The sequence below is a fragment of the Pseudorca crassidens genome, chromosome 3 (assembly GCF_039906515.1).
Source record: "Pseudorca crassidens isolate mPseCra1 chromosome 3, mPseCra1.hap1, whole genome shotgun sequence".
NCBI classification, from domain to species: Eukaryota; Metazoa; Chordata; class Mammalia; order Artiodactyla; family Delphinidae; genus Pseudorca; species Pseudorca crassidens.
In genome coordinates this window covers 63,086,301-63,112,976 of record NC_090298.1, presented here as the reverse complement: position 1 = coordinate 63,112,976, position 26,676 = coordinate 63,086,301, and the positions used below count along the sequence as shown (strand labels likewise).

At 34.8% G+C, this 26,676-nt stretch overlaps 1 protein-coding gene across 4 annotated transcripts in view; it reads left to right on the top strand.

The window, feature by feature from the left end:
• HOMER1 (homer scaffold protein 1) overlaps nucleotides 1-26,676 on the top strand; it is a 125,343-nt gene that overhangs the window by 44,560 nt on the left and 54,107 nt on the right. For all 4 annotated transcript variants that reach the window (XM_067731095.1, XM_067731096.1, XM_067731097.1 and 1 more), the window contains 4 exons: nucleotides 707-863; nucleotides 5,312-5,443; nucleotides 9,235-9,327; nucleotides 19,438-19,577. In XM_067731095.1, coding sequence (XP_067587196.1) covers nucleotides 707-863; nucleotides 5,312-5,443; nucleotides 9,235-9,327; nucleotides 19,438-19,577 — 522 coding nt within the window. The remainder of the gene's footprint in view (nucleotides 1-706; nucleotides 864-5,311; nucleotides 5,444-9,234; nucleotides 9,328-19,437; nucleotides 19,578-26,676) is intronic.

The following is a 26,676-nucleotide window of genomic DNA, read 5'->3' as shown; positions in this document are numbered from 1 at the left end:
GGGAAACACAGTGTTAGATTCCTGTGAGCCTCTGGTCACAACATTTTCATCAGCCAATCAATAATAACCTTGTTTGATGTATGTTTCTATCTAAAGACACCCTATTTAATATATATTGTTGATTCATTACCATTGAACTCATGGCCAAAAGCACTGTAACTCATGCCTGAACAAAACTTATGTAACATTTTTTCTCCATGAGGCACATCACAGTCTGCTTACATCTAGGAACAGACAGCACTCAGCACTGTGCTTGGGGGCCCTTTGAAACAGTGAAAGCACCAACAAAAAGCACAAAAATGCAGACTTCATGGTGCTAAACAGATTGCAAAAAGAACACTTGTTTATAGTATGAAAGCTGAAACAAGAAGGCAGAGTGCTACCTTGATCAACCTCAGGTGGAAAGGTACATGTCAGGTAACTGGAAGAGACCAAGGAAGTACCTCAAGTATGGATTTTGGGGTTACAAATGCATTTTAGTGAGTAGGCAAAATCACAGATACAGAATCTTCAAATAATAAGGATTGACTGTAATTGTTTTAAAGAAGGTTATAATACTGAGTATTCAAATTTAAAAGAAAGTTTCTCTTATTTTCAAGGATGTGGGAATTTTTGGGTAAGTGGAATCATACAGTTTTCATGTTCTATTGTCCAGTGGAATAAAAGTGGCTGCTTTCATCCTGTCATTTTGTTTTCTCCCCTACAGGGAACAACCCATCTTCAGCACTCGAGCTCATGTCTTCCAGATCGACCCAAACACAAAGAAGAACTGGGTACCCACCAGCAAGCACGCAGTTACTGTGTCTTATTTCTATGACAGCACAAGAAACGTGTATAGGATAATCAGTTTAGATGGCTCAAAGGTAAGTTACATTTACATTAAATAACCTTGCTGTTTTGCTTTATATAGTATACACTTCAGTTTTATTCAGAAGATTTTTATCTTCATTAAAATAAAATATTTTCTTTTGAGCTTTAAAAACTTACCTTTTAAAAAACAAAATTGATCATTTTTAGGGTAGCAACTTCTTCATCCCCTAAATTACTTGGATTAACCACCTTATATATATATTGAGTTACATGCCAAAATATTCTACAAATTTGAAGTCAGTTTATTTGATAAATATTCATTGCATATCTGTTGTGTCAGGCACTGTGTTAGGTGCTAGGAATATAGTTTTCAACAGAACGGACACAGTTTCTACTCTTGGAGCATGTAATCTAGTGAGGAACTAGACTTCTTTTCAGATATACTTCTACAGTCTAGTAGGCAGTTCAGAATCCCTAAATCATAGGAAGTCTTTCAATATTAAGTTCAGTATTCAATAATAAAGCTGACATCCATTATTCAGAAGAGAAGCGTATGGACAAGACCTGTTTTTATTTGTTAGGAGAGGCAGATAGTAAAATGTTTATGAGCATGGACTGCCTGGGTTTCTATCTCAATTCTACCATCTATGAAGTTTTTGATTTGGGGCAAATTATGTGTTTACTTCTCTGAGTTTCATTGTTCTCACCTCAGTGGTAGTTGTAAGGATTGAGTTGGTATCTACAAAGCACTTGGTTACCTCAGTGCCTGATGGAGTATACCCTTCAATAGGGGGGAAGTTCCATTTTTTCCTCAATGAGTTTTGAATAATACATGTAGATAATTCCTAGGAAATTTTCACAGTTCAGTGTAGAGTTAAGACCACAAACTCTGAAGCTGGACCATCTGGTTTGAATTTTTACTTTAATACTTACTAGCCATGTGACCTAGAGCAAGATATTTAAACTCTTCATGTCTCAGTTTTCTCATCTGTAAAAAAGAACTAATGTAAATAACTGCATCATTACACCGTGGGATTATTGTGAAGATTAAATAAATTAATTTAGGCAAAAGCACTTAAAGTGTGTATAGTAATCACTATGCAAACACTTACTGCTATTGTTATTATTAATATTATTCAGCTTTTTTTTTTTTAAGATGTTGGGGGTAGGAGTTTATTTATTTATTTTTGCTGCGTTGGGTCTTCGTGTGAGGGCTTTCTCTAGTTGTGGCAAGCGGGGGCCACTCTTCATCGCAGTGTGCGGGCCTCTCACTATTGCGGCCTCTCTTGTTGCGGAGCACAGGCTCCAGACGCGCAGGCTCAGTAGTTGTGGCTCACGGGCCTAGTTGCTCCGCGGCATGTGGGATCCTCCCAGACCAGGGCTCGAACCGGTGTCCCCTGCATTAGCAGGCAGATTCTCAACCACTGCGCCACCAGGGAAGCCCCCAGCTTTTAATTATGTGTTGCCTAGTGGTTTGGGGGAATCAAAGATCATTTAATTTAATGCTGAACTTTCAGTCTGTTTTTTCTATGTGCTCATTCCTTATCTCCTTAACTGGATTATAGGACCCCAGGGGCTATGTGCACTTTTTGTCTTGTACATAAGTGACTAACATGTATTTATTTGAATAATTGATCCTCTTTTCATTTTTACTCAGGATTTATAGGACTTGGGAAGTAGCAATAGTTAATTTATCTGAAGCTTTATTTAATGAAGAATAATTTTGCCACATTTTGTAACTGTTTAGTGAAATTAACAGATATTAATTATTATAATCTCAGACCCTAGAGTGTTAATTTATTTCTTTTCCCTGACTTGATCCTTCAATTCTCTGTAATTTGTATTTCTCTCTTGGCCCAAACCATGGATAAGATGTGGTTTTATTAGAGAGGGCAGTTAAATGATATATAAAAGTAAAGTAGGCCCAAGTCCATTGTGATTAAATAATCCTCATGTGTTTTTCTCCTGAAGCAGTATGAACTATTGCTTCTGTCATTTCCATTTTTGAATATACTTTGTAGCTTGTAATTATTAGGCTCTTATATAACTCTTGTGAAAAAGTTTTTTTGTTTCTTTTAATAAAATCTACTCTCTGTACTGGAGTTATATTTTCTATCACATTTTCCATTTTCTAGTTACTTTTCTGAACTGATGCTATTAACTATTGCAGTTTCCTGCAGGAGTAGTTTTTTGGTAAGCAGTAGTGGTTTATTTGATGCAGCTAAATGGGTGGGTTTCTTTTCCCCACCCTCACTTCTATTTCTGCACAACATGATGAGTTGGGAAAACCTTAGGTGCCCCTGATTAGAAAACATCCATTTGTTCTCACTTAAGGCCTTTTCTGTGCATGTCAAGTTTGCTTGAAGGTTTTCTAATCCTGCTGCAGAGACGTCAGTATGGCCAAGGGCCAGGATCAGGGCACTATATGGTTGGTAATGACACAGCATTTCTACTTCTTTTCCTTGAAAAGACAAGAACTATGGGATTGAGAGACATTTATTTTAAAGAACTAAAAATTTAAAAAAATGGATTTATAGTAGCATTCTATTTTAAGAATTCTAATAAATAATTTTAAGTGCAGAATCATCTATTATTTTAAAGTTTTATTCACTGATTAAAGAATCCCAAAACAAGTCATATGGAGGCAAGGAAAGGTTCAGAATGGGGATTAAAATGGAACTCTTAAACATAAAAGCAGAAAGAAGTTAGTCTGAAATAGCCAAACCAGAAGGTCAGTGACCGGCAACTCATGAGTCACACATTTTACATGCCTTATAAAGCCCGTGGTCGCCTCACTATGTGAGAGTTGTTAGGGTCACCTGTAAGATGCCCATCTCTCCTTGGAAACACTCAGATCCCAGCTCACATGTACATGTGCCCTCCTCAGGGAACACTCAAGGACCACCAAATCTAAAGTAGTTCTGGCCAGCCCTTGCCTTTCTGCCTCTCAGTCTTGATCCCATCCTGGTCTGTGGTCTTCACAGCACTTACCACTCCCTGAAATTTCATTGGTCGGCTACTTGTTTACTTGTTCAATGACTGACTCTTCTTGCTCTAAAATGTAATCCACAGTTACGTTGTTTCTCACTGTTGTATCTCAAGTTCCTAGAGTTGTGCTTGGTATTTAGTAGGTATTTGCACACGCGAAAAGTTGCATATCCAAACGAGTCCTTACCATTCGTTAGTATATTCTTTCCCACTCAGTCTTTCATTTGATGACAACCCTGCATGTCAGAGCAGTTGTTAGCTACATTTTACAGGATCTAAAATGACATGCCAGGAAAAACAGCTTTTGAACCAAAGGGTAAGGCAGTATATTAGTGTATAAATTTTGTCAGAGGTGAAAATGCTTATAGAGAATAAGGGCTCTCATGTAACAACAGATAACGTGTCTACTGGCAGATAACATGTCTACTGTCTGTGAGAGAAGGCAAGCCACCACTCTCTTACTGTCTACTTTAGTAGGACAAATGTCATACATTCATTATAACTTCATCAATACCTGCATAGCTCATAAATATTTACGTTTATACTGTTGTTCATGTGGTGTACAGATTTTGCTTTGTTCTGGAATGCTTGATTCTTATTCCACATTTAATAGTTCACCAAATAACTGCTTATGGATTTGATAATGTATCTTTTTATTATTATGGGATCACTTTGTAATCTCAATCTCAGTTACAGAGTCATTAGACTACTTAACTAAAACTGATTCTATACCTTAATAGTACTGGCAGAGGGGATGAGTGAACTGAAATTAATGTGTTAAAGAGTAGTTGAAGTTTATTAAAGTGATCAGCAAAGTTAATATTTAATAAAGTACTAAAAGACTAGTTTTCTAAGAAACTATGTTATAAACAGAAGTGATAGTGATTCTTATTACCATGATTTTATACGACTTTATATGTAAAGAAGCAAAGTGTATATTTAAGGGTTTGTTTTTCTCTTGAGTAAAGGAAAACTTACTAAAGGATCGAAAGTTTTTTCTGTATCACAGTATATTTCAGGTAAGTTGGCTTTAAGAAAATTCTTGTTGATGGATTTTAGAAAATAGTGATCAAATAGAAAATTTGTTCTATTGCTGCCTTTATTTTTGAAAGATTCTTTGGAGAGGGGTCCTTACTTTTTTAAATAAACAACTATTAAAACCTACTTGCTTCTGGTGAATATCATCCAAAATTCATAGGTATTGATCCTAAATGTTCAAAGAGAAGACACTGACCACATTAAAAACTCTTTAAAAGTTTTTGCATCACAGGAAAACTTATTTTGCTTGTAAAGTATTGAAATTTATAGTAGAGTGCCATTATACTTATAGTTTTCTTATTACCATATTGCCACAGTCACTTATAATGTTAAAAACTGTTTCTCTAACTCTCTTTATATATTTAACATTGTGGCTCAATAGGAGTCCTGAGTTTTTATGTATCTGAATAGTCCTGTGCTTAAATGCCTATTTGCGAATTTTTGGCTGGTTACTCATACTTGTTTTATTTTTCAGGCAATAATTAACAGCACCATCACCCCAAACATGACATTTACTAAAACATCTCAGAAGTTTGGCCAGTGGGCTGATAGCAGGGCAAACACTGTTTATGGACTGGGGTTTTCCTCTGAGCATCATCTTTCGAAAGTAAGTTAAATCATAAGATCTGAGTGGAAATCTACATCTTCAAATCAGACGTCTTAAATATATAATAGAAAATGGAGAGTATAAAATGTAGGAGAAATTTCTTTGGTATTTTCAGAACAACTGTAGTGACAGCAGAGCAAGAAGTGAGAGATCAGTGGATCCCACGGTCAGTTGGAAACATTGTATACATTAAAAACAGTCACCATTGATTGAGGAGGGTTTTTGTGGTTAACTAGGTATGATAGGAAATAAAATGTGGGAATTATCACTTCAGAATGGACTTTGCTCGGGAGTTAGCACCCTTGGTTGATGTTCTGTAAGATAGGTAGACACCAAACGCTTCTGAATTGTGAAAACTCAAGCTGATAGTGATATTTCAGACATAATAGCAGGCACATATAAGTTACTGTTTAGGAAAGTGGTGCTTTGTCTGGGTGAGAATTACTCTGAGGCCTCTGATGCAACACAGAGTAAGATCTAAGAGACACCGTGAGGAGTTCTCGGAACTGACCAAGTAAATTACTGTGGCTAGAATGGCTGATAAAATACAGAGCATCACCAGGCTAAATACTGGAAATAAAACAGTTTTCCTGCATATAAACAAAAGCCATGCAGTGTTCATACCAGCAGCATCCTGAATTCTTGTGGATGTCACAAAGAGTTTATAAGGGAAAGGAAACAATCTCAGGATAACAAGATGATCAAGGAGATGAGGATTACTCACTTTTACCCTTCACATTTGATGCTCACCAGACCCAAAGAGTTATGCTTAAAACTTCTGTTTGAAGCATTCAGTTAAAAGAATAGCCCTACATTTGAACCATATTTTATGTATGATTTGGTATACATAGGATCTGATGGCTTGAGAGTTGAAATAGCTCAAGTGCAGGGTAATCAGGCTCTTGTTAGATATACACCGTTAATACTTAAGTGAAACCTAAGCTGTTCGTTATAGAAATCATTGAGATTCTTAAAAATTATTTCTTTTAAAAAATCTTACACTTTTGTGAATATTTATTGACTTGAAGTTATAATTAGATAGTTCAGTAGTTAAAATAATCTTTCTTTCCTTTTGTTTTAGTTGCAAACTTTCCTTAACACTGTTGTTTTCAAGTGCTTTTGTTATCTTTTTGATATAAATTAGAGTTGAAAGCTCAATTTTACAACTATTTTAACTTTTGTCTTGATGATTATGTCATTCTCTGTAAGGTGATTAAAACAAACAAGTGTTAACTGATTTCATTTCTCTTACACCCATTATATTCTCTAAATATATTTCTTGAGCTATGGTAAAGTTATAAGTTTTAGACTTAAAGTATTTCAACATAGCAGGGACACAGGCATCGAGTTAAGCATTGTCCCTCCATAAACAATCCCCTTAGGAAATTACACATTTATTCTAATATTTTTGCCGTTACTCAGAACCTTTTTGGAAATTTTCTTTTGAAATTGTCTATTAAAGCCTATAGCAAAAACATTAAAACTATAATTATATTACACTTGCTGAATTTCTTGACAACAAAGGAACTAAATTGTGGATTAATTTCTCAAACCTGCATGAAATGATTTTTGAGCCTAAGTAATTTTGACTATATTAAGTTGTTGTTGTTTTTTTACTACATCTTTCAAGTTACTGCGCAGATAGCTAATGTGGCAAAGAAATAGTTTATTAAATTCTGTCACTCATATTGTCTCCTCTTATCTGATCTTTTTTCTAAGAATAGCTTTTATAGTTAAAGAATTTTATTTTTCCTCTTTAAAGTTAGCATATGCTTTTGACCAAACTGGTAGCGAATTCTAGTATTGTATTGTGAGGGTGGATTAACCATTAGGAAACAACTCAGTAGCTCCTGGAGCCAACTCTAGTTTGTTTATTCACTAGACTTGGCTCTAAGAGCTTATGATCAGTCTCTTCAGAATGTTTTGGTCCAAAGATCACAAAATCATGACTTATTTTCCAAGCTACCTTGAAGATTAATGTCAGCGCTTTGTAAACTATAAGGGACCCAAAGGAGTACATAATCTTTTACATAAGTGAAGCAAGCCTGTAAATATTCTGGCTTGTTTTGTCACTAAAATCATACATGAAATGAAACATTGTAAGAGTTTGGAGAAGGCTCTGAAGGCAATTCTAGGCAAGGTACTCTCAAAATATGAGAGAGCAGCAGCATTGAAAGAAATTTCTGGTCTCCTAAGGTTGATGTATGAGGAAAATTCCAACTATGCTTGGATTGTTAGAGTGCTTACCAAGTTGTATTTTGTTATCATGGAAACCTAAACCTATAAAAATTAGCAACAGCATGGGTCTTTATGAAGTTGAGAAGAATTTTAAACATTAACTACTTTGGAATGCCAAATTAGTGTAAGAAAAACTTTGTGTATTATTTCAAATTACATGAAGAGAAATTAATTATGGTTTTGCTTTTATTTCAATTCCAACAATGTGAATGAGACCTTTTTAGCTCTATATTCAGACTTTTTTTTTTTTACAGTAATGAGATATTCTCTTTAATTAGATAAGTATAATAATACAGATTCAGTTTCCTGATCTACAAGTTGTAGGTGGGGGTAACAGTGTTTAAGAAGGAAAGTTGTAATAATGACAACTTTAATTTTGACCCTCCTCCGTCTCCCTGTTGGCAGGTCAGAGTATCATGAGCCTTTCCTTACAAAGCTTTCCTTCCCAAGATGGCAATGAAATCAGGGTTGGCTTATGGGGTTCGAAGAGGGACCTATAATTTCATATTTTTATTGCTAGCTATAACAGATGTTTTGAGTTGCACAAAGATTTTAGATTTTTTAAATTTGGTTATTTTGTAGCCTTGCCTTATTCTCTCTGAGAACAGTGGCAGACTGGTTTCCACTTCCAGTTCATAAATAGATACTGTTTGTGGCCATGACATTTATTTGATTACCATGGGTTCCAAAGAGTTAGCATTTCATATAAAGTAATTTTTTTAAATTGTTACCAATCTTAAAGACCTTTGTGGGGTCCTGCTTTTCCTTTCTGCTGCTGTGTATTAGCTGTTTAGGAATCTTTGGAAATGAAGTTTTAGTAATGTCAGTTAGTGACAGTAGTAAACGTTGCTGTTTGTACTGCTGCAAATAAAATGCCTTACATAATACAAGAGTTTATATTCTAGTAAAAGTTAAAAGCATGCTCCAGATACAGAGATGATTAGGAATGGACACTTAAGCGATTTAGTTTTCTCCATGAGAAACAAACATAGTATGCCCATCTTTACTGATTCCACTCCCAACCTGTACCCCACACCTTGGTCTTAGTAAAGTATATCTGAACAACCAAGGAGAGACAAAACTAAGCTAGCTGAAACCAAATTCTAACTTAGTTTTATTATGATTTTTTTTTTTTTGCGGTACGCAGGCCTCTCACTGTTGTGGCCTCTCCCGTTGCGGAGCACAGGCTCCGGATGCGCAGGCTCAGCGGCCATGGCTAACCGGCCTAGCCGCTCCGCGGCATGTGGGATCTTCCCGGGCCGGGGCACGAACCCGCATCCCCTGCATCGGCAGGCAGACTCTCAACCACTGCGCCACCAGGGAAGCCCCATCATGATTTTTTTTAATGAGATCTGTCAGAGTACTTTATAGTGCGCAAATGTTTGATATTAGGTTTATTTTCCTGTCATTTTCATATTATGCCTGTAATTGATTTGAGGGCTAAGTTGCTGTGTAAGAGTCTGTTATTCCATAAAATGGAAGAAAACTAAGATGAAAGTGGGCATTAAGACCTATTTTCATTTGATTAATGTATATAGTCTTTCTACATTCAGTTTGCAGAAAAGTTTCAGGAATTTAAAGAAGCTGCTCGACTAGCCAAGGAGAAATCTCAAGAAAAGATGGAACTTACCAGTACACCTTCACAGGTGGGTATCTAATTTCTATTCTTACTTATAAGCCTTGTTCATTTTAGATAGTATCCTTTATGCCAGAGATAAATTTAGGAAAATAATGGCAAAATTAAGGTGATTGGATTCCAAAGTAGACATAGAAATGCACCCTTCAGTTAATCCATACTAGTGGAGAAAGGGTTTTTTTCCTATATACCAATGTGTACAAGAATCTCAGGGGGAAAAAATCTGTTTAGTAATTAAAACTCAGTTTTTTAATGTGCATACAACTTAAAAACAATTGTATATAAAAAACATAGATTGCCCTGTTGTTTGTATTCTGTGTTCTGTGATGGTCGGTCGGGTGCAGCCCCGCAAGAGAAGACATAGGAGAGGCTTGGGAAAACAGAAGTTTATTGTCCTCACAGGTCCTAGAAACAGGAGGCACATCACACCTCTGGGTGGGGCACCAGGGATGCCTCAGGGTGGTCAGAGGGCAGAAAGCAAGAGTACAGGGGAACACCAAGGCTAGAGCCTGTATTGGGGTTTCTGTTGGGAATGGCAGGGCAGGGTGAACAGTTTAGGACTGGCTAGCCTGAATGATTTCAGTGGGCCGTAAACTATAGAGAGTTAGTTCCTAGTTGCCTAGTATTGAGCTCCTTGGATGATTAAGGCAGAGGAATATTGTCTCCTGGGATGGAGGGGCCAGATAGAGGAGGTATGGCCTGGTGTGGTTAATTTGCATATCAAAGCCATGCTCCCACCTTAGCCCCCTGCTATCTCTAAGAATTGGCTAGCCAGAAAGGTTTTTTAAGATGTCAAAACATCACAATATACAGAAAATAAAAATATATAAACAATATAGTTTGTTCTACCTGATTTTAAGGTGTGTTTAAATCTGACAGTTGGGACATTTTACATCTCAGCACTGAGACCCAAAGGTTGTAGTTTTTAAAAAAGTATCCCTTTTTGAGATTGGGATTGATACCATGTATAAAATATATAACTAATGAGAACCTACTGTATAGCACAGGAAACTCTACTCAATGCTCTTTGGTGACCTAAATGAGAAGGAAATCCAAAAAAAGGGGGTATATGTATACGTATAGCTGATTCACTTTGCTGTACAGTAGAAACTAACACAATATTGTAAAGCAACTATACTCCAATAAAAAATAAAGAAAAAGAAAAAGCATCCCTTTTTCCTTTAACAAAATGAGTTAATACTTATTACTTGTCCATTGTAATCTTTCTTCAGTTGGAAATTAATTACATCTCTAAATAAAATTCATTAAATAGTTACATTTGAGTACTTTCACAAAGGTTTTAATGTAATAATATCACTCATAGAAAGCCAATAATTTTCAGCTTTTTAATAATAGACTTTTCTAAAGTTAATCTTTATTTCAGTTGTCATCTTAAGAGTAAGGTTCAGCTTTGTGCTGGGTTCTTCTCTAGAGTAATTGTTTGTTTTTGAAGTGTACTTAGGAGATTTTATAAAAGGAAGGATTGGATATTAACAAATGTTTCTGTGGAATATGTCAGTAGTAGCTGATTTACATAAAACTTTCTTAAGTGAGTAAATAGTAATTGCCTTGGAATTTTGTGACTAGCCAAATGATTGGAACATTTTAGAAAATATTTTGCTCTTCACCTTCCTCCCCACCCCTGGCACCCAACTCTGTTTGGTAAACCCTACTGGTATAAATAGTTTTGAGTGTTTTCAGAGGAAAGAAGAGTTCTGTTGAGTATGCTTAAAGTTCATATTTCCTCATAGACTAAAGGTGTACTCTGGATTGAAGCCAAAGCTCCATGATACCTCCTCTGTACTTGCAGTGACCTGGAATAACAAGAATGATCATTTTGAAACTTCCCTTGAACCTGTCTCCCTAAGTGCTGTGATAACGTAGCGATGCTTTTAAGCATAAAAGCCTATTTAAAATTTAGTACCAGTACACGTTGGGAGCTCCAGTTCCTCAGGTGAATGATTCCAGTGTCACAGGAGGATGCTATAACACATTCAATAAGAGAATACTGAAAAAACTCCAGTAAAATTGTAATGGTTTACACTTTGCCCTTGTACTTAGTTCCTGCTTCTCTAATAATAACTTGTGTTTGTTTAATTGGTCATAAAGTGTTACAAGTTGCTGCTAAGATACCTGCTTCTCTTTGGTGGAAGGAATGTCTTTAAGCCTTTCATCAAAGGAATATATCAAAGATGTTTGTATTTGGAAAGTGCTGTGAAATATAAAGAATAAAGAAATGTCTTAAGTTCGTTAGTATTTGAGAGCCAAAATATACTGACCTTAATTTATCTTTTTAAAATATTTGAAGTCTGATTGTTAATTACAGAGCCAGAGAAATAGGGGGAAAATGGTATTTTCATTTCTCTTTCCTCTCCTTTCTTTTTTTTTTTTGTGACAGTCCCTTACAGAGGTCATTACTATTTCTGTTTTGACTCGAATTGTATGACCTTTGGCCACTCTGATTCCATTCAGCTAGAAAGCACAGCTTGATTCTCACTGGTTTAACCCAATCTACTAAATTAACACTCTGCCTGAAGACTAGAATGTTACTCAGGAATTCAGCAAAGTGGGTAGAGAGATTAAATGGGGTAATTGATAATAGTAGACACTGAGTTGGTCATAGCTTTCACTTTTATTCGAGGTGGTATAGCAGACCAGTTAGGTGTATGTATTTTCAAGTCAAACAAACTAGACATAAATTCTTTTTCTGCCTCTATGTGATCTTGGAAAAATTGCTTAACCCAAGTCTGTTTATACATCTGCAGCATGAGTATTACATTACTTACCTTACAGGATTGTTGGGTGGAATAAGTATGATAATGGCAATGTCATGTTGACACTGTCATACAATAATGGCAATAATGTACACTCTAGAGCTTGGCTTTGATCTGGGCTCTAACCTTTTTTAGTTTTCTGAACTTAGGCATGTTAGTATTTTCTTTAGTCCATAAAACGGGAATAAGGATGATATTTTCTTACAAAGTTATTGTGAGAATTAAATAAGGATTACAAAGTGCTTAGCATATAGTAAAGGCTTAATAAATGTTAACAGCTGAGTTTCCAATGTGGCTGTAATGGTGAAGATGATGATGTAAAGCCTTGACATAGTTATTTAGAAAAATACAGATGCCTTAATTGAATAAAGCCTATATCAGAAGCCCCTGGAAGACATGTTAAAACACAAATTGCTGAGTCCCAACCTTAGCATTTCTGATTTAGAAGGGCTGAGGTGGGACCTGAGAATTTGCATTTCTAACAGGTTTCCAAGAGATGCTGATGGCTGTTGATCTGGGGAATCAGACTTTGAGAAGTAGTGCTGTAGACAAACCATTCCATCTCCCTAAAGGCTTGTGATGAAAGGAGTCTGGCGTTTAGAACAAAGTTGGCCAATTCCCTCTTAGACTCTTGAGCTAAGGTTGTATACTTGATATAAATATGTGGTCATATCAGATAATCTTCATGTTGTCTTCATCAAGGTAACATCTCTAGGAATGCTTTGAATCACATATTAGTTGTCAGTTTCTTTCCCATCTCTCTTTAAATAACAGACATTAATTTAGAACTTTTCCTCTGTTGGAGATCTTATGTTCTCATGTTTCCATGGGAATATTTTAAATAGTCAATTTGATATAAAATCAAGAGAGATGATTGACTTTAAACTTGAAATTTCTTACATAGTTCACAGTTTTAAAAATACTGTATTTCAGTTAACTTGTTAGGCACTTTCCTCAGAATATGCATTGAAGAAAAAGGGGCTATATGATCATTTAATCCACATTTTTCTTCATTGGAGTTTAGAAAAAAAATAATTTTTAGCTTCAGTTGACTAAGACTTTTAAATTGAGTAAAATCTATTTACTCCATCACTTGTTTGAAGCCAAAGAATATTCATGGGCTTTTTTTTTCCATTTAAGATATCAGGTTGTATAGCATTAAATATATTGTAGTAGCTACCTTGATTTATATTTAATATGTCTAAACCTCTTCCTCAAGATTTTTTAGAATTCACTTTATAGAAAAAACGGATTATATGTGTGTGTGAGTGTGTGTATTCAGAGAAAAATAAAATTTATTTAGCTTTGTTATAAATACCATAATTTTTAAAATGTTCATTTTAACGATAAATTATATTTACCCAATGGCACTGGTTTATTGTAAGTGATTATTAGGCTCTCTGTGACTAGCTGTTTGATCCTGTGAAAGTCAGTTGATCTCTTTGGCCATGGTTCTTGAATCTGTAAGGTCAGAGGTTTGAACTATATCATTTCTAAGGACATTTCAAGTGCAGTAAATCTCGAATGTTTTAGATTTTCCTGCTATAAATGGATTTTTTGAAAAGTGGTCTGCAGTAGCCAACTGTTACTATCGTAAACTATATTATTTATATATCTAGCCCACAAATATACCATTAGAATTAGTGAATGCCTATACATTAATATGATGCCTTCTTAGTATCATATGACAAGTGTGGTTTTACTGAACCAAATACCACGAGAACAAGTTTTACAACTTCAGGAAAGGTTCACTAGAGTTCTCTGGATATTTTTTTTGCTCTCCAAAGTAAGGGCAGTGGAGATATGTGTCTTTAATCCTGTTACTTGTCCCAATGGAGTATTTATCTGTTTCTCTATTGGGTTTACCTACTAGTTATTGGCAGTGAAAATAGAGAGGGAGGGAATAGACATAATAGTGAACTTGACTGAACTTGGAGGAAATGTAAGAATTGAGGAAATAGTGAGGGCAAGGGAGAATGGTAAAGTAAGATATTACGTTAGATGTTTCTGAAACTTCTATTCTTGGTTTGTAGCGTGAACTTCAAAGAAGGATATCTACTTCAGAGAATGAATTTCAATCCTATTGGACATACAGGTGAATAGTGTGTAGTTAGAAATTTGGAATTGGAACTAAGTCTCAAGAATCATCAACAAATGAGTAATAGTTAAAGCTGTAGGTGAGAATGATATCATCCAGAAAAAAATAGGATGGAAAGACAGGAGAGACAAGGGTCAAAAATTGTCACTTAAAGATTGTCACTTAAAGGGACTTCCCTGGTGGCACAGTGGTTAAGAATCCGCTTGCCAATGCAGGGGACACGGTTTCAAGCCCTGGTCCGGGAGGATTCCACATGCCGCGGAGCAACTAAGCCCGTGCGCCACAACTACTGAGCCTGCGCTCGAGAGCCCGCGAGCCCCAACTACTGAAGCCCATGCACCTAGAGCCTGTGCTCCGCAACAAGAGAAGCCACTTCAATGAGAAGCCTGTGCACCACAACGAAGAATAGTACCCGCTCCCCGCAACTAGAGAAAGCCCACGTGCACCCCCCCAACAAAGACCCAACACAGCCAAAAATAAAAATTAATTAATTAATTAAAAAAAAAAAGATGGTCACTTAAGGAATTTGAGGGAGATATAGGGAAAAACACAGAAGTAGGAAATGAACCAGCAGAGAATGTTAGCACAAAAGTCAAGAGAAGAGCATTTTAAGTTGGAGACAATGACTTGGCAGTGCAGGGAGCAGAGTTCCACTAGGTTGAGACTTTAAGAGGACTTTCAACCTAACAAAGTGGAGTCCACTTGTAAATACAGGGACTGTTGGGAAGGAAGGGCAATGTGAAGCACTTTGTAGAATGAAAGGAGATAGTTAGTGACTTTAGGTTATTCTTGAGGCCAAAATGCTTAGTAATAAGAATAAGGTAACAAATATTTGGTTCTCTTGTATGAGGAGAAAAAGGGTTAGCGTGATAATCTCAGGAGGATATGGAGCTAAGAATTTTTTTCTGGAATGTATGTGTGGGGGTGACTGGAATGTGTTCTTAAATGGAAGGAAGGAGTTAGAGAAGGAAAAAGAGACGAGAAGGAAGGGATCATTGATGGAGCATTGTGCAGAAGAGGGTAATGTGAGAGGGAAGGGTGGAAACAAATTAGCTACTTTATTTGAGATAGGAAGGAAGGATAAAAACAGATTTAGATGCAGATAGGTGTGAGATCGAGGAAGTCTATGCCAATTTATTTCAATTTTTTCTGGAAGAGTTAGATCATTCTCTGAGAGGAAGGACAACCGAACAAGAGAAAGCTTGAACAGAGGTTTGAGATTGCTGTTAGGTAAAGAAAAAGAAGAGTCAAGTGGGAATAAGTAAAATTAAAGAATACTCATCACTTCAAGAGCATAATTGAAGTCAGAGCTCAAAATTATTTTCATGACACTAACCAGCATATTTAACGTATTTTCTCCCATAGCATTTGGTAGCTTGGGCACATGAGAATAGGGAATGATGATATGAATTAGAAATTGGCAAGATGGGTGTTGTGGTAGGTAAGGAAGCCCGGAAGTTGGGATGATGCTACTGAGAATATAATTGAGATGATTGACTTTCTATTGCAGGCTGGGTATGGAGAGAAATAAAGCCAGGTTGAGCCTGACAACTAGCATAATAGCAGAGGGCCAAGAGGATGTAAGTCCTGATGAGGTTGAAGAGCAGGTGGAAAGGGGGTGGGACAGGTTGGGAGGATAGGAGGTTGTACAGCATAAGCCCTCTTATCTGTTGGAATCAAAGCCAGTAGTTGATGAGTTAATCTAAAAAGTCAGTTGAGAGGCCCACGCACCGCAATGAAGAGTGGCCCCTGCTTGCCACAACTAGAGAAAGCCCTTGCACAGAAACACAGCAAAAAAATTAAAACAAAAAGATCTTAAAAAAAAAAAAGTCAGTTAATGTAAAGACTTTTTTTAAAAAAAGATTCTTTTACATTTATAAATTAAAATTCAATAATATTATGTTTCATTTGTTCACTAGTATTTTGATTTAAAGCTGAAGGCTTTTCTTTGATTGTTAATCTTTCTTACATAAATCATACCAGTAATTGATCGTCTGCAATTTCCTGAGTTTTTTTTCTTTAAGTAGAGCTAACCCTTGACACCCCATCCTCCTTCTATGGCACATACACCTGAGAGTAGACTGGTGACACCACCCTGAAGGCCTGGCCTGGAGTGAGGGCCAACCTGCTTTCTTTTCCATGTGATTCAAGATATTTCTGGAGCTTTTTGCTTTTTGCAGGAGGACTTTCTTGCCACTTCATAAATGAGTAGAGAGAATTCTTTAGCACTTTCTGAATCTTACATCATTGCTCAGATTCCTTTTTTATAGTGTGGTCACATGTGTTAGTTTTGGCTTCCTTGATACTCTCTCATATTTTAATATGCAAACTTTTTTTTCAATTTGACGGTTATTTTTCTTTTTCAGATTATTTGTTTTGGTGTGGGGTGTGAGGGAAATTTCCCAGAAACAGTGAGATGTGAATTTTATTTTCTCAAAATAAGGATGGAGAGGTGATAGAAGTTGATTAAATCTGTTTTTATTTATATTTTACACTTTTAATTTTTTTATCAACTGTGATCAAAGAATATATTATTTGATAATTTTTTCCTTAAACATTTACCATAGAAGTGGCTAGCCATATTAGTTTAGGAATCTCTTTCTAAAGAGGAATTATCCTACTTTCTCAAAAGTTTGTAGTCTAACAGATATACCTCCATGCTTTTTATTTTAATGTTTGATTTAAAGATATAAAATGCAGGTTTTATGAAAGTTAGGGTCTTTAAGGAATAACTAAAGGGGAATGTTTAGGAAATTACACAAAATTTTAACTAAAAAACAACTAGATGTTTGGAATATGTTAAATAAAACTAGTTTCGCAGTGCTATTTTTAGCCTATGTAAAATTTCTAGAAGGTTTCACACAACACTTTTGGCTACCTGTGCGGCTACCTAGTTGGAATAGTTAGAAGGCAAAGGAGTTTCATTTCCCTTATGTACTGTTGGAACTATTTCTTGTTCTCTTGAGCAAATGTTAATTTTTTTTAAACATCCTTGAAAATGAAATATGCTTTGGGCTTTTGTTTTCATTTTAGGTATAGTGTCTAGGGTAATTTCAATATGCCTTTTGTTAAATATAGCTAATAATCGAGATTTCAGAAGAAAATCTTGCTCTGTTGAGATGCTGGAATTGTTGCAACCTCTATCCCTTTCTTCCTTCTCTCCTTCTTAGCTTGTCTCTAAGAAGAGTCTACTTCAGTATCATCAACAGTTATAGCCTCCCCAACACCCATGCCTCATAATCTTTCTTATTTCACCCCAGAAGGTAATAAGAACCAGAAATCACACTACTCCTCCTCTGACTTTCTTTTAATCCTAATCTACTTTTGGCCCTCACACTCTTATCAACCAAATCTAACAAATCCTTAGTTGCTAATACTGGTTATGCCCTTTCAGGTTAACAAGGTAATTTTTTCTGTTATCATTTCCACTGAATTAGGTCTTGGCCAACTTACTGTTTAGTTGATTGGACAGTCAACCTTGATTATTTTAGTTTGGCCTTTCTTGGAGAAAAATTTTCCCAATTTATTGAAACCAAATATGAATACCTCATGGTCTCTTACTGGCTCCTTAAACTTTTTCAGGCTAATTGACATGGTCCATAATTGATGTAGAGATAGTCATTTTGGATACTGTTCCCTCAGTAGGATTTGACTTTGTTGTAAAACAAAATTTCATGTTTTCACAGTATACTACAAACTATTCATACACTGACTCTCAGTTAATAGAAACAGTAGATTCAGAGGAAAGTTTTTTTTTTTTTTTTTTTTTTTTTTCCCCAATACGTGGGCCTCTCACTGTTGTGGCCTCTCCCGTCGCGGAGCACAGGCTCCGGATGCACAGGCTCAGCGGCCATGGCTCACGGGCCCAGCCGCTCCGCGGCATGTGGGATCTTCCCGGACCGGGGCACGAACCCGTGTCCCCTGCATCGGTAGGCGGACTCTCAACCACTGCGCCACCAGGGAAGCCCCAGAGGAAAGATTTTAAAAGAATGAAATTAAAGGTCAAACTAGAGATTCCATTAATAATTGAAAAATAGTTAAGTGAGGATGTGGAATCAAGAAACTAGTCTTTTGATCTTTGATAGCTTGTATAATTTATAGCACTATGGTACTATTAGTTAAAATATTTAAATGTAAAATAAAACACATACAGCAATATAAAACCAGAAGCCCCAAAAAAGGAAGTTGGTCTCACCCCATTAATATCAATATTTTCCATATTTATTTCTGGTGCTTCTTCACGTGCAATAATTTTTATGTAAAGTATATAAATTATCATAATCTAGATATCTCCTTATATTGTTCTTTTTTCTAGTTATAAGCATTTTCCTATATTACACATATTCTTATTTTTATTTGAGAGGAAATCTTATATTCTTTCAAGTTGACAAATTATGACTATCCCCAACTACTCCCCTGTTGGACACTGATGTTTTATTGTGAAGTTTTATTGGTCAGAGATTGCAAGGGGTCTGTCAAGCTGCTCTTTAAGAGTCTGGTGCTAGGACCACCCCTGGTTACCAGGGTTATCAAATGACCCCTCATTCTGACTTCTAATATCAAATTTAGATAATCTGATGATGGCAGTCATAAGAGTAGGTGTCAGGGTGACCTTTGTTTTAAATCCCATCTATTTTCCAGTGGGATAAACTAAATTTACCTTGATAGAAATAAAACAGGAAATATTGCAAAGAGAAATAATTTCATTATGAGTAGCAGGCAAGAAAAGCTGAAATACATTATATATAATGTGCTATAGAAATATTTCCAGTTACTTTTCTAAATGTCTCTTGGAATTGAAAGCTATGGCAGATCAAAAAAATTGACTTGTTGAAGATTTCGTTCCCTTTCTCTTCCTACCCTCCCAAATAAAAAATAAAATCTTCTTGCATTTTTGTCCCATCTTCTTTTTCTTCTTAAGTAATTAGTTGAATATCTTCTTTTAACCAATTAATTGCTTATATAACCTAAAAGTTTTTCAGTTCTTTGAAACTACATTTCTAAATTGTGTTATGTTTACATTTTTAAATTGTATTGTTTCAGTTTTCTTGTGCGTTGCTTTGGTTTAAAATTTTTTTTCCTTCAAATTTCATTTTTACGTCTTTGACTCCAATTTCAATTGAAATAACTATATTTCATAAGTAAGCATACATCAGAGTCAGTTTTAACTTTTAGATGATCTTGTGTATTTTAACAAAAATGTAACACTTTTTTATCCCCACTCCCTTTTTTTTTTTTTTTTTTAAAGGAATCAGCAGGAGGGGATCTTCAGTCTCCTTTAACACCAGAAAGTATCAATGGGACAGATGATGAAAGAACACCTGATGTGACCCAGAACTCAGAGCCAAGGCCTGAACCGACTCAGAATGCATTGCCATTTTCACATAGGTACAAATTCAATTCAACCATCATGATTAAGTAAAATGTGTAGAAACTTACTTGGTTTCAGATAAATCTTGCAAAGTTACAACCCTGAGTGAAAATTCCAGGTCAGACTTTTTTTTTAACTGTTAACCTCAGCAAAGTTTTAGTAATTTATAGTTGCTTAGATGGACTGGAGTGGACATTTCCATTACCTTTGTAGAAAAAGGGCTACTGAGCTAATTATAGTACAAATTGTTTTTCAGTGAAACAACATATTGCAAATCTCTTTTACTTATTTCTTAACCCAGCTCCTAAAAAGCCCTCTCTGTTAACCTGGTTTCCATTTTCATGTATGTTCTTGAGGGTTATAAAAATTTTTTTAAAAAAATAGGTTTCCTATTCTGAAATTAAGCTTTGCCAGTCTTAGAGGTAATCTCACTGTATTATTTCAAAGAAGAAGACAAGTTATTGGTGTAACTTCCAGCATGGACCTGTTAATGTTAATGTCAGGTTCATTTTTGCACACCAACTAACAGGAGATAAATCTTCACATGCTTCTGAATTTTAAAGAATTTGATACTTTAAAAAGATGCACTTTATCCTAAATATGTTCAAAACCAGTTACATTAATTATTGGCCATATTGTGGTATTTTTAGGATGTAAGGAGGTCTGTGAAACTGTAAATGTAAACAAATACCTCTCAGTCATTGTCTTAAAGTTAATTTTTATCCTTCTTTGGAAACTTTTGACCTAGATAATTTTAATTAAAATTCAGAAAAAAGTTTTCCTTTGTTGTGCATCTCTTTGGACCAGTTCAAAAAGATCAAATTCTTTAGCATATTCAGAAGAATTGTGAAGTGAGATATTCCAAACTGTCTTTTTCATGAGAATTTTAATTTTGATTTTATTGGTTGAATATTAGGGGCATAGGACTAAACTTATTAGAGACTCACATTGAGGGACCTCATAGTCAAGCTGAGGAAGAAGAAGGAATTTGTTAAAGAGTTTTTTAGGAATGAATGGGGAAAAACTCTGACTATGAGGCTATTCTAATATGTTCCTAAAAATGGTAATAATTTTGCATAAAAGGGTTAGGCATATTTTAGAATTTTCATAGAGGTAATGCTTTAACTATTGCAGTATAAGTGTATTCTCTTTTCTATAGCTAAAAAATGACTGAACACATGAACATTTTTGGTTCTTCCAATCTGAAGACTATATGTTTACATTGATTTGTAAACCATACTGGTTTTTAAAATACGCAATTACTACTAAAGAGCAATGTGATTCATATGCAGTTTTAAAAATATTTGTGTTGATGGAAGCAAAAATTTCTTTCCTATTATATTTAACACGTCCAATTAATAAATAGATGTAACTACACTGAACATAATTATAAACTTGATTTCTTTGGCTAACACTTAAACAAGACGTGCATTGGATACTGTAGCATTATGAAATAAGAACTTTTGTATTTATCATTTGTAAAAGCTATTTCTAGTTTACTTTATGTACCTAAAATTTTCTGAGTGTTTATTATTTTGCTAATCCTTAGTGTTTGGAGTTATTAACTGTGATTGGTCATCTATTGATTTTCTCTGTTTTGGGGAGTCAAATAGGAGTTTACTTTCTTTGATGTGAGGTACAGCTTCTTTGACTACTGGAATATGTAGATTAGCCAGGGAGATATTTGAGTTCTGAAAATGAAATTTAACAGGTCAATTTAAGCTTTTAATTATGTTAAAGGCATTATATAATCTTACAGTTTTCTTATTATTTAAAAAACACTTCAGCATAGGATTTTAGAAGACTTATTCTCTGAACTTGTTTTTACATCAATCAGTATCAATGAATATTCTCCTTGTTACTTGATTGAAATTAAGATTTCTACCTGAGATAGAAAATTGAGTATTTTACAGCTAATGTTAGAACCTCAAAATAACAGAGGGGACCTCAGAGATGGTGTAATCTAGGATTTTTCAAACTGCAGTGGTTTGAAATCAACTTAGGTTATTCATGGCATTCTGCAAAAATGAAAAATAAAATGAAATAAGTAACACCAGGATAAAACCCACATTAAGAGATGAAATTGTGTTTCAGTAACATACATATTTAAGTGTGGGCTGGATTATAGGGTAAAACGTCAGAGTTTGAAAGCATGGGCCTTTGACACATCCCAGAAGTTAGGTGATTTGTCCTAGGTCATACAGTTCATTAGTAACAGCTTTAGAACTACAGCTCAGCTCTTTTGACCCTACTATGTACTGCCAGTTAGTTAATAGTGCATTTTAGTCTAATCCCCAAAACAAGCACATTGTTGTGTCAGGAAGTTAATAACTGTTTCTATTTTGGGAGAACTATATAGAAATAAGATCAGTGTTTCATTAATGAGAGACACAAAGAATATTAAAATAATTTCTATTCAAATCTGAAACTCACAAATGTTTAAACTTGATACACTATCCTTTTTTCCCATGGCAGAGAACATTTAAAATCTATGTTTTTAAGGCTTACTTATACTATTTATTTTTGTCTTTCTTCCTTAGTACTTATTTCAACAGAAAAGAAAACAAAAAAGATACTTTGCCAACATTCCTCTGTTCTGGTTGATACCATTTTATTGCTAAATTAGGAGCAAAATCACTAGAATATCTGTGTTTTTTGTTTTTTCTTTTAAAGGTGGAAGGATATAGGGAACAATGATCTAGTCAGTCAAGTTGATTGAGTTGATTGTAGTAATAGCTACTTAGCAAGCCAGCTTGTGCTCTTCTTAAAATTTAAATTGTATACCTAAATCTTATTAATTCATTAATTAACATAACAAAAGGAAACCCTGATTTTCATTTGGTCCTGAAAATTTAGTAATGTGTTTATAGTTTATTTACTCTCTGTAAACTTTATTTATTTTTTAAAAAGTATTACTTAACTTTAAAGAGAAAAGCAAGATTTGTTTGTTAGTCTTTAAACTAACACAAATTTTCAAGTATATTTGAAAGAGATAACACTACAGTGAACTCCCATGAGCACGTCTCCCAGCTTCAACATTTAGGAAAAAATGGCCAGGCTTGTTTCTTTTCTAATCCTACCCACTCTTCCACTTTTGTATTATTTTTAGAGCAAATTCCAGACATATAATTTCATCCACAAATACTTTTTTAAAATTACTTTTGAACTTTTAAAAAACTTATTTACTAAGCTAGTACAACTTTTTATATTCCATCTAACTCACTGGCATTATAGAGTTACCTTTATTTACTCTTTTCTTTGTTTTTTTAAAAATTACACTGCTGAACTAAATTGTAAAATGTATGGACTGCTCAATGCTTAAGTCAAGTGCTATATAGTACTGTGTTGTGTCCTTGTTATAAACTATGCAAAAACATTCTCATTGAATAAGTTTAGATAAATTAACACTTTTTTAGTATATTTATTTAAATGCTTTTAAAAGTCTAGAGATGTGTAAAATAGGAAGATTATGAGGATGAAAATGTTTACTAATTTCTTTGGGGAAATGGTAATAAATTTTATCTAAATTGCTATTTTTTCTTAAAAAATATTTTTTTAACCTAAATGATAATATCCTTTTGGGACTGAACAGGTGTACACTCTGACCTACTGAAGTATTCAGGGCATCCTTTGAGACTGTAGCCTTAGATTAGCTATATGGTTGACCCTTGAACAACACAGGTTTGAACTGCGAGGGTCCACTCATGAGTGGATTTCTTTCGATAGTAAATATTACAGTATTACAGAATCCGCAGTTGGTTGAATCTGTGGATGTGGAACCACGGATGCAGAGGACTACCTGTAAAGTTATGCATGGCTTTTTGTCTGCACGGAGGGTTGGCACCCCTAACTCCCTGCATTGTTCAAGGGTCATCTGTATACTAAATAAAATAACTACTATATACTATACTATATATATAAATATAGTATTTATATATATATGGAGGAAAGTTTTGTACTCTGATTCCAGGAGGGATTTGCTTCATAGCATCAGCTGTCGGGAATTTACTTGTTATTTCTTAATGAATTCTAGGATTTTTAAAAAAGATTTAAAACTATCTAAAATTCTCTTGGAAATAGTTAATTTTATAGTTTCCCAGCGCTGTCAGAATGTAATACTGAAATATAATACTGAAAACTGAAACTTTTTATTTTGTTCATTGTGAATATATGATCCTCAGATATATAGTGATATATTGATAAATAACTGCTGGTATCCTATTTTTGAGAGTTGAAAGCAGATATGTTATACAGCAGTAGTTCGTGAAGCTATTTTTGTACTGATAAATTTTCAAAAGTTTGATTATCTTAATGGAAAATAGGCTGTTTTGAGCACTAATTATATTTAAATTCTTCTAATGTTTAGATAATGTATTCTCATGGTGCTGCTAGAATTTATGCATTTTGGGGTTTCTGCATGTATCTTCTATTCTGTTAAAGAGATTTTTTTTTCTGTCACTTTGTGTGTTTCCAACAGATATTCATTAAAGGATATGTGTAGAATCATCACTCCTTAGTAGGTTGATTTTGCTTTAAAGCAGTATAACTACAATTTTACCGTAATCTGGGTGGGTTTATTCCATTTGTATTTAATAGATTAATTTCTTCATTTATTATCAGAGCTTCCAAAAGCTACTACTTTAAAACTGTGTCTAGGGATTTTTGTAATCTCAAAAACTAAGTTTCATTGGAAAATATACACACCATTTTAGTTATATGTTAAAAAAACAAGCAGTGTTTTATCTTGAATCAAATATATTTTGTACGTGCTTTGAAGATGATACAAACAGGAAAAAACTGAATGACTATTAAGAGCTCTGGGGTACTATATTCTCCACAGCTGTGCCATTTGTCTCTCTTTTTTATGGATAGTAAGCAAAACTTATAAGATTATAGTTATGAAGTAAAATATAAATAATTTCTGTGGATAACTCTTGTTTGAATAAAACTGTGTATAAAGCTGGGGGTTGATTTCACAAGAAGTGCCTTATCATTAATAAAATTGCAGATGAAAAATTTAACTTGTAGGATTGCCCTTATTATTAGTTACAATTGACTTGAATATTGTTATTCCTCTAGCATTGAACCTCAAAATTAGAATTAGTTTTAAAAAATTAATTTGAAGGCCAAGACAATTTGTGAGAGATCGCAACTAAACAATTTGGAGATGTCAGAATTTCCTGTACCATAATTGTGAACAGATAGCATTTTGTAGGAGGTGCTGTGGTAATTTGGCAGTATATATAGGTCTGCATTTTCTGGGAACTAAGAAGCAATTCATGTATTTTTGAATAAGGCACAGGAAAAAATACAGTTTAGTGACCAAGACTGTTTATTAGGTTTTTAGGTATGTATACTTAAATTTCCTATCTTAAGTTTTTAAGAACTAATTTTTATTCTATTTTAATATCTTCTAAAAGATGTTGAAGAAAATATAAAAATTTGCTAATGCATTTTGTTGGGAATTATCACTTAATATGGATTGTTTGCAAGAAGAAAAATACTATTCGTATGAGATAAGGACATTACTAACCCACCTTCAATAGGGATCGTTCCCTTGCCCTTCTTCTTCTCTGCCTTACCGTTGTAATTAATGGGAAGAATTTTCACCAGTCCATCCCTAGTGATTGTTAGTTTCTATTTTCAGGATGATTGGCTTGAAGTTAGAGGTGTGATCATTCACAGTGGAACAGATTGATCTTAGGTAAATTATGACCTTTTTCCCGTGGAGGGCTTCTAAGAATTCTTTTTTCCTTCCATTTCTGTTCTTAGAAGACCATAGTGGGGCTTCCATTGGAAGGGAGGTGTGTGATAACAGTTCTGCTCTAGGACTTAGGGAAAAATACTCTTCCTTTGGATTTGGCTTTCTATCTTTCCTCTTACTAGAATAGTAAGGGACAAGATGAAATAGTGAATGTAGGCAGAGGCCAAGCAAGTCACATAAATGTGTGAAGTTTGTGATGTGTATGACGGTATGGAATTGTGAGGTCTGTGGTAAGGTGGAATGTACACGGTTCATCTGGAGATACTAAAGTTTTTAAAAAATAAGGCCAAACAGAGAGATGAGGATTAGATGACCCATCTGGTTTCTAGCTTAGACTTTCAAAAGAAATCTTTGTGATTTACATATGGTTTAGCCCAAGGTAAGGATTTTAAGCAAATTCCCAGCTAGTAATATCCGTTGGCATGATTATTAAATTCTTGGTGGTGGTATTTGGGAGGATATGATTTGCAAATTTGGAATCCTGGATATTTGCTCTTTGTTGACATATTACTCTGATAGGTGTTATTACTACTCTCAAACACAAAAATCTGACCATGTCACTTTTCTCCTTAAAATATTTCAGTGGCATGATGTATGTAGACTAATCCATGATCATCAGATGAGGCTTCCCCAGACTCATCACTTTGTGATTCTGTAGTAGTTACTTGCATTTGCTTGTAACTACTTACAACCAAGCAACCATGCTATTGCTCATCTGCAAGTCTTTGCTCCCTCGTTTTTGCAACATTCTCCCTTCTCTTTAGAGTCGCTACATACACACACACACACACACACACACACACACACCATACTTCCTTGCAACCCACCTCTGCCCCTCTAACTTGATCACCAACTGGTGAACCCTGGTATATCCTCATAAGGTCCAGCATCATCTCCTCCAGTAAGCTCTCTTTCATGTCCTCAGACTGAATTATGTCTCCTCTATTAAATCCCTTTTGCCTCTAAACCAACATATACAGGTTAACATTAGCTTTTCAGTGTCTCCTGGAACAAGGATTGTGCTTTATTCATTTGTATCACCGGTGCTTAGTACAGTAGACATTCATTAAACATACGAAGGAAACAATTTCCCTCACAGAAATTGAGTATATACTCTGAATGCCCTTGGTACGGTGCTTCAGTCAGCTAAAGTTACACCTACAGTTTCATAAGACCTTGAAGGTAAAATGTAAAACTAGTTATATTCTTTGAAAAGCAGTCACTCTTGTCAAACTTAAGACTTGAGTTTAACTGACTTCGTCTAATTTTCTTCAAAATTTCGTAGTTTGTGTAAAGAAATGTTAAAGATAGTGTTATAAATAATAACAGTGTTATTAAGTACCTAATAATGT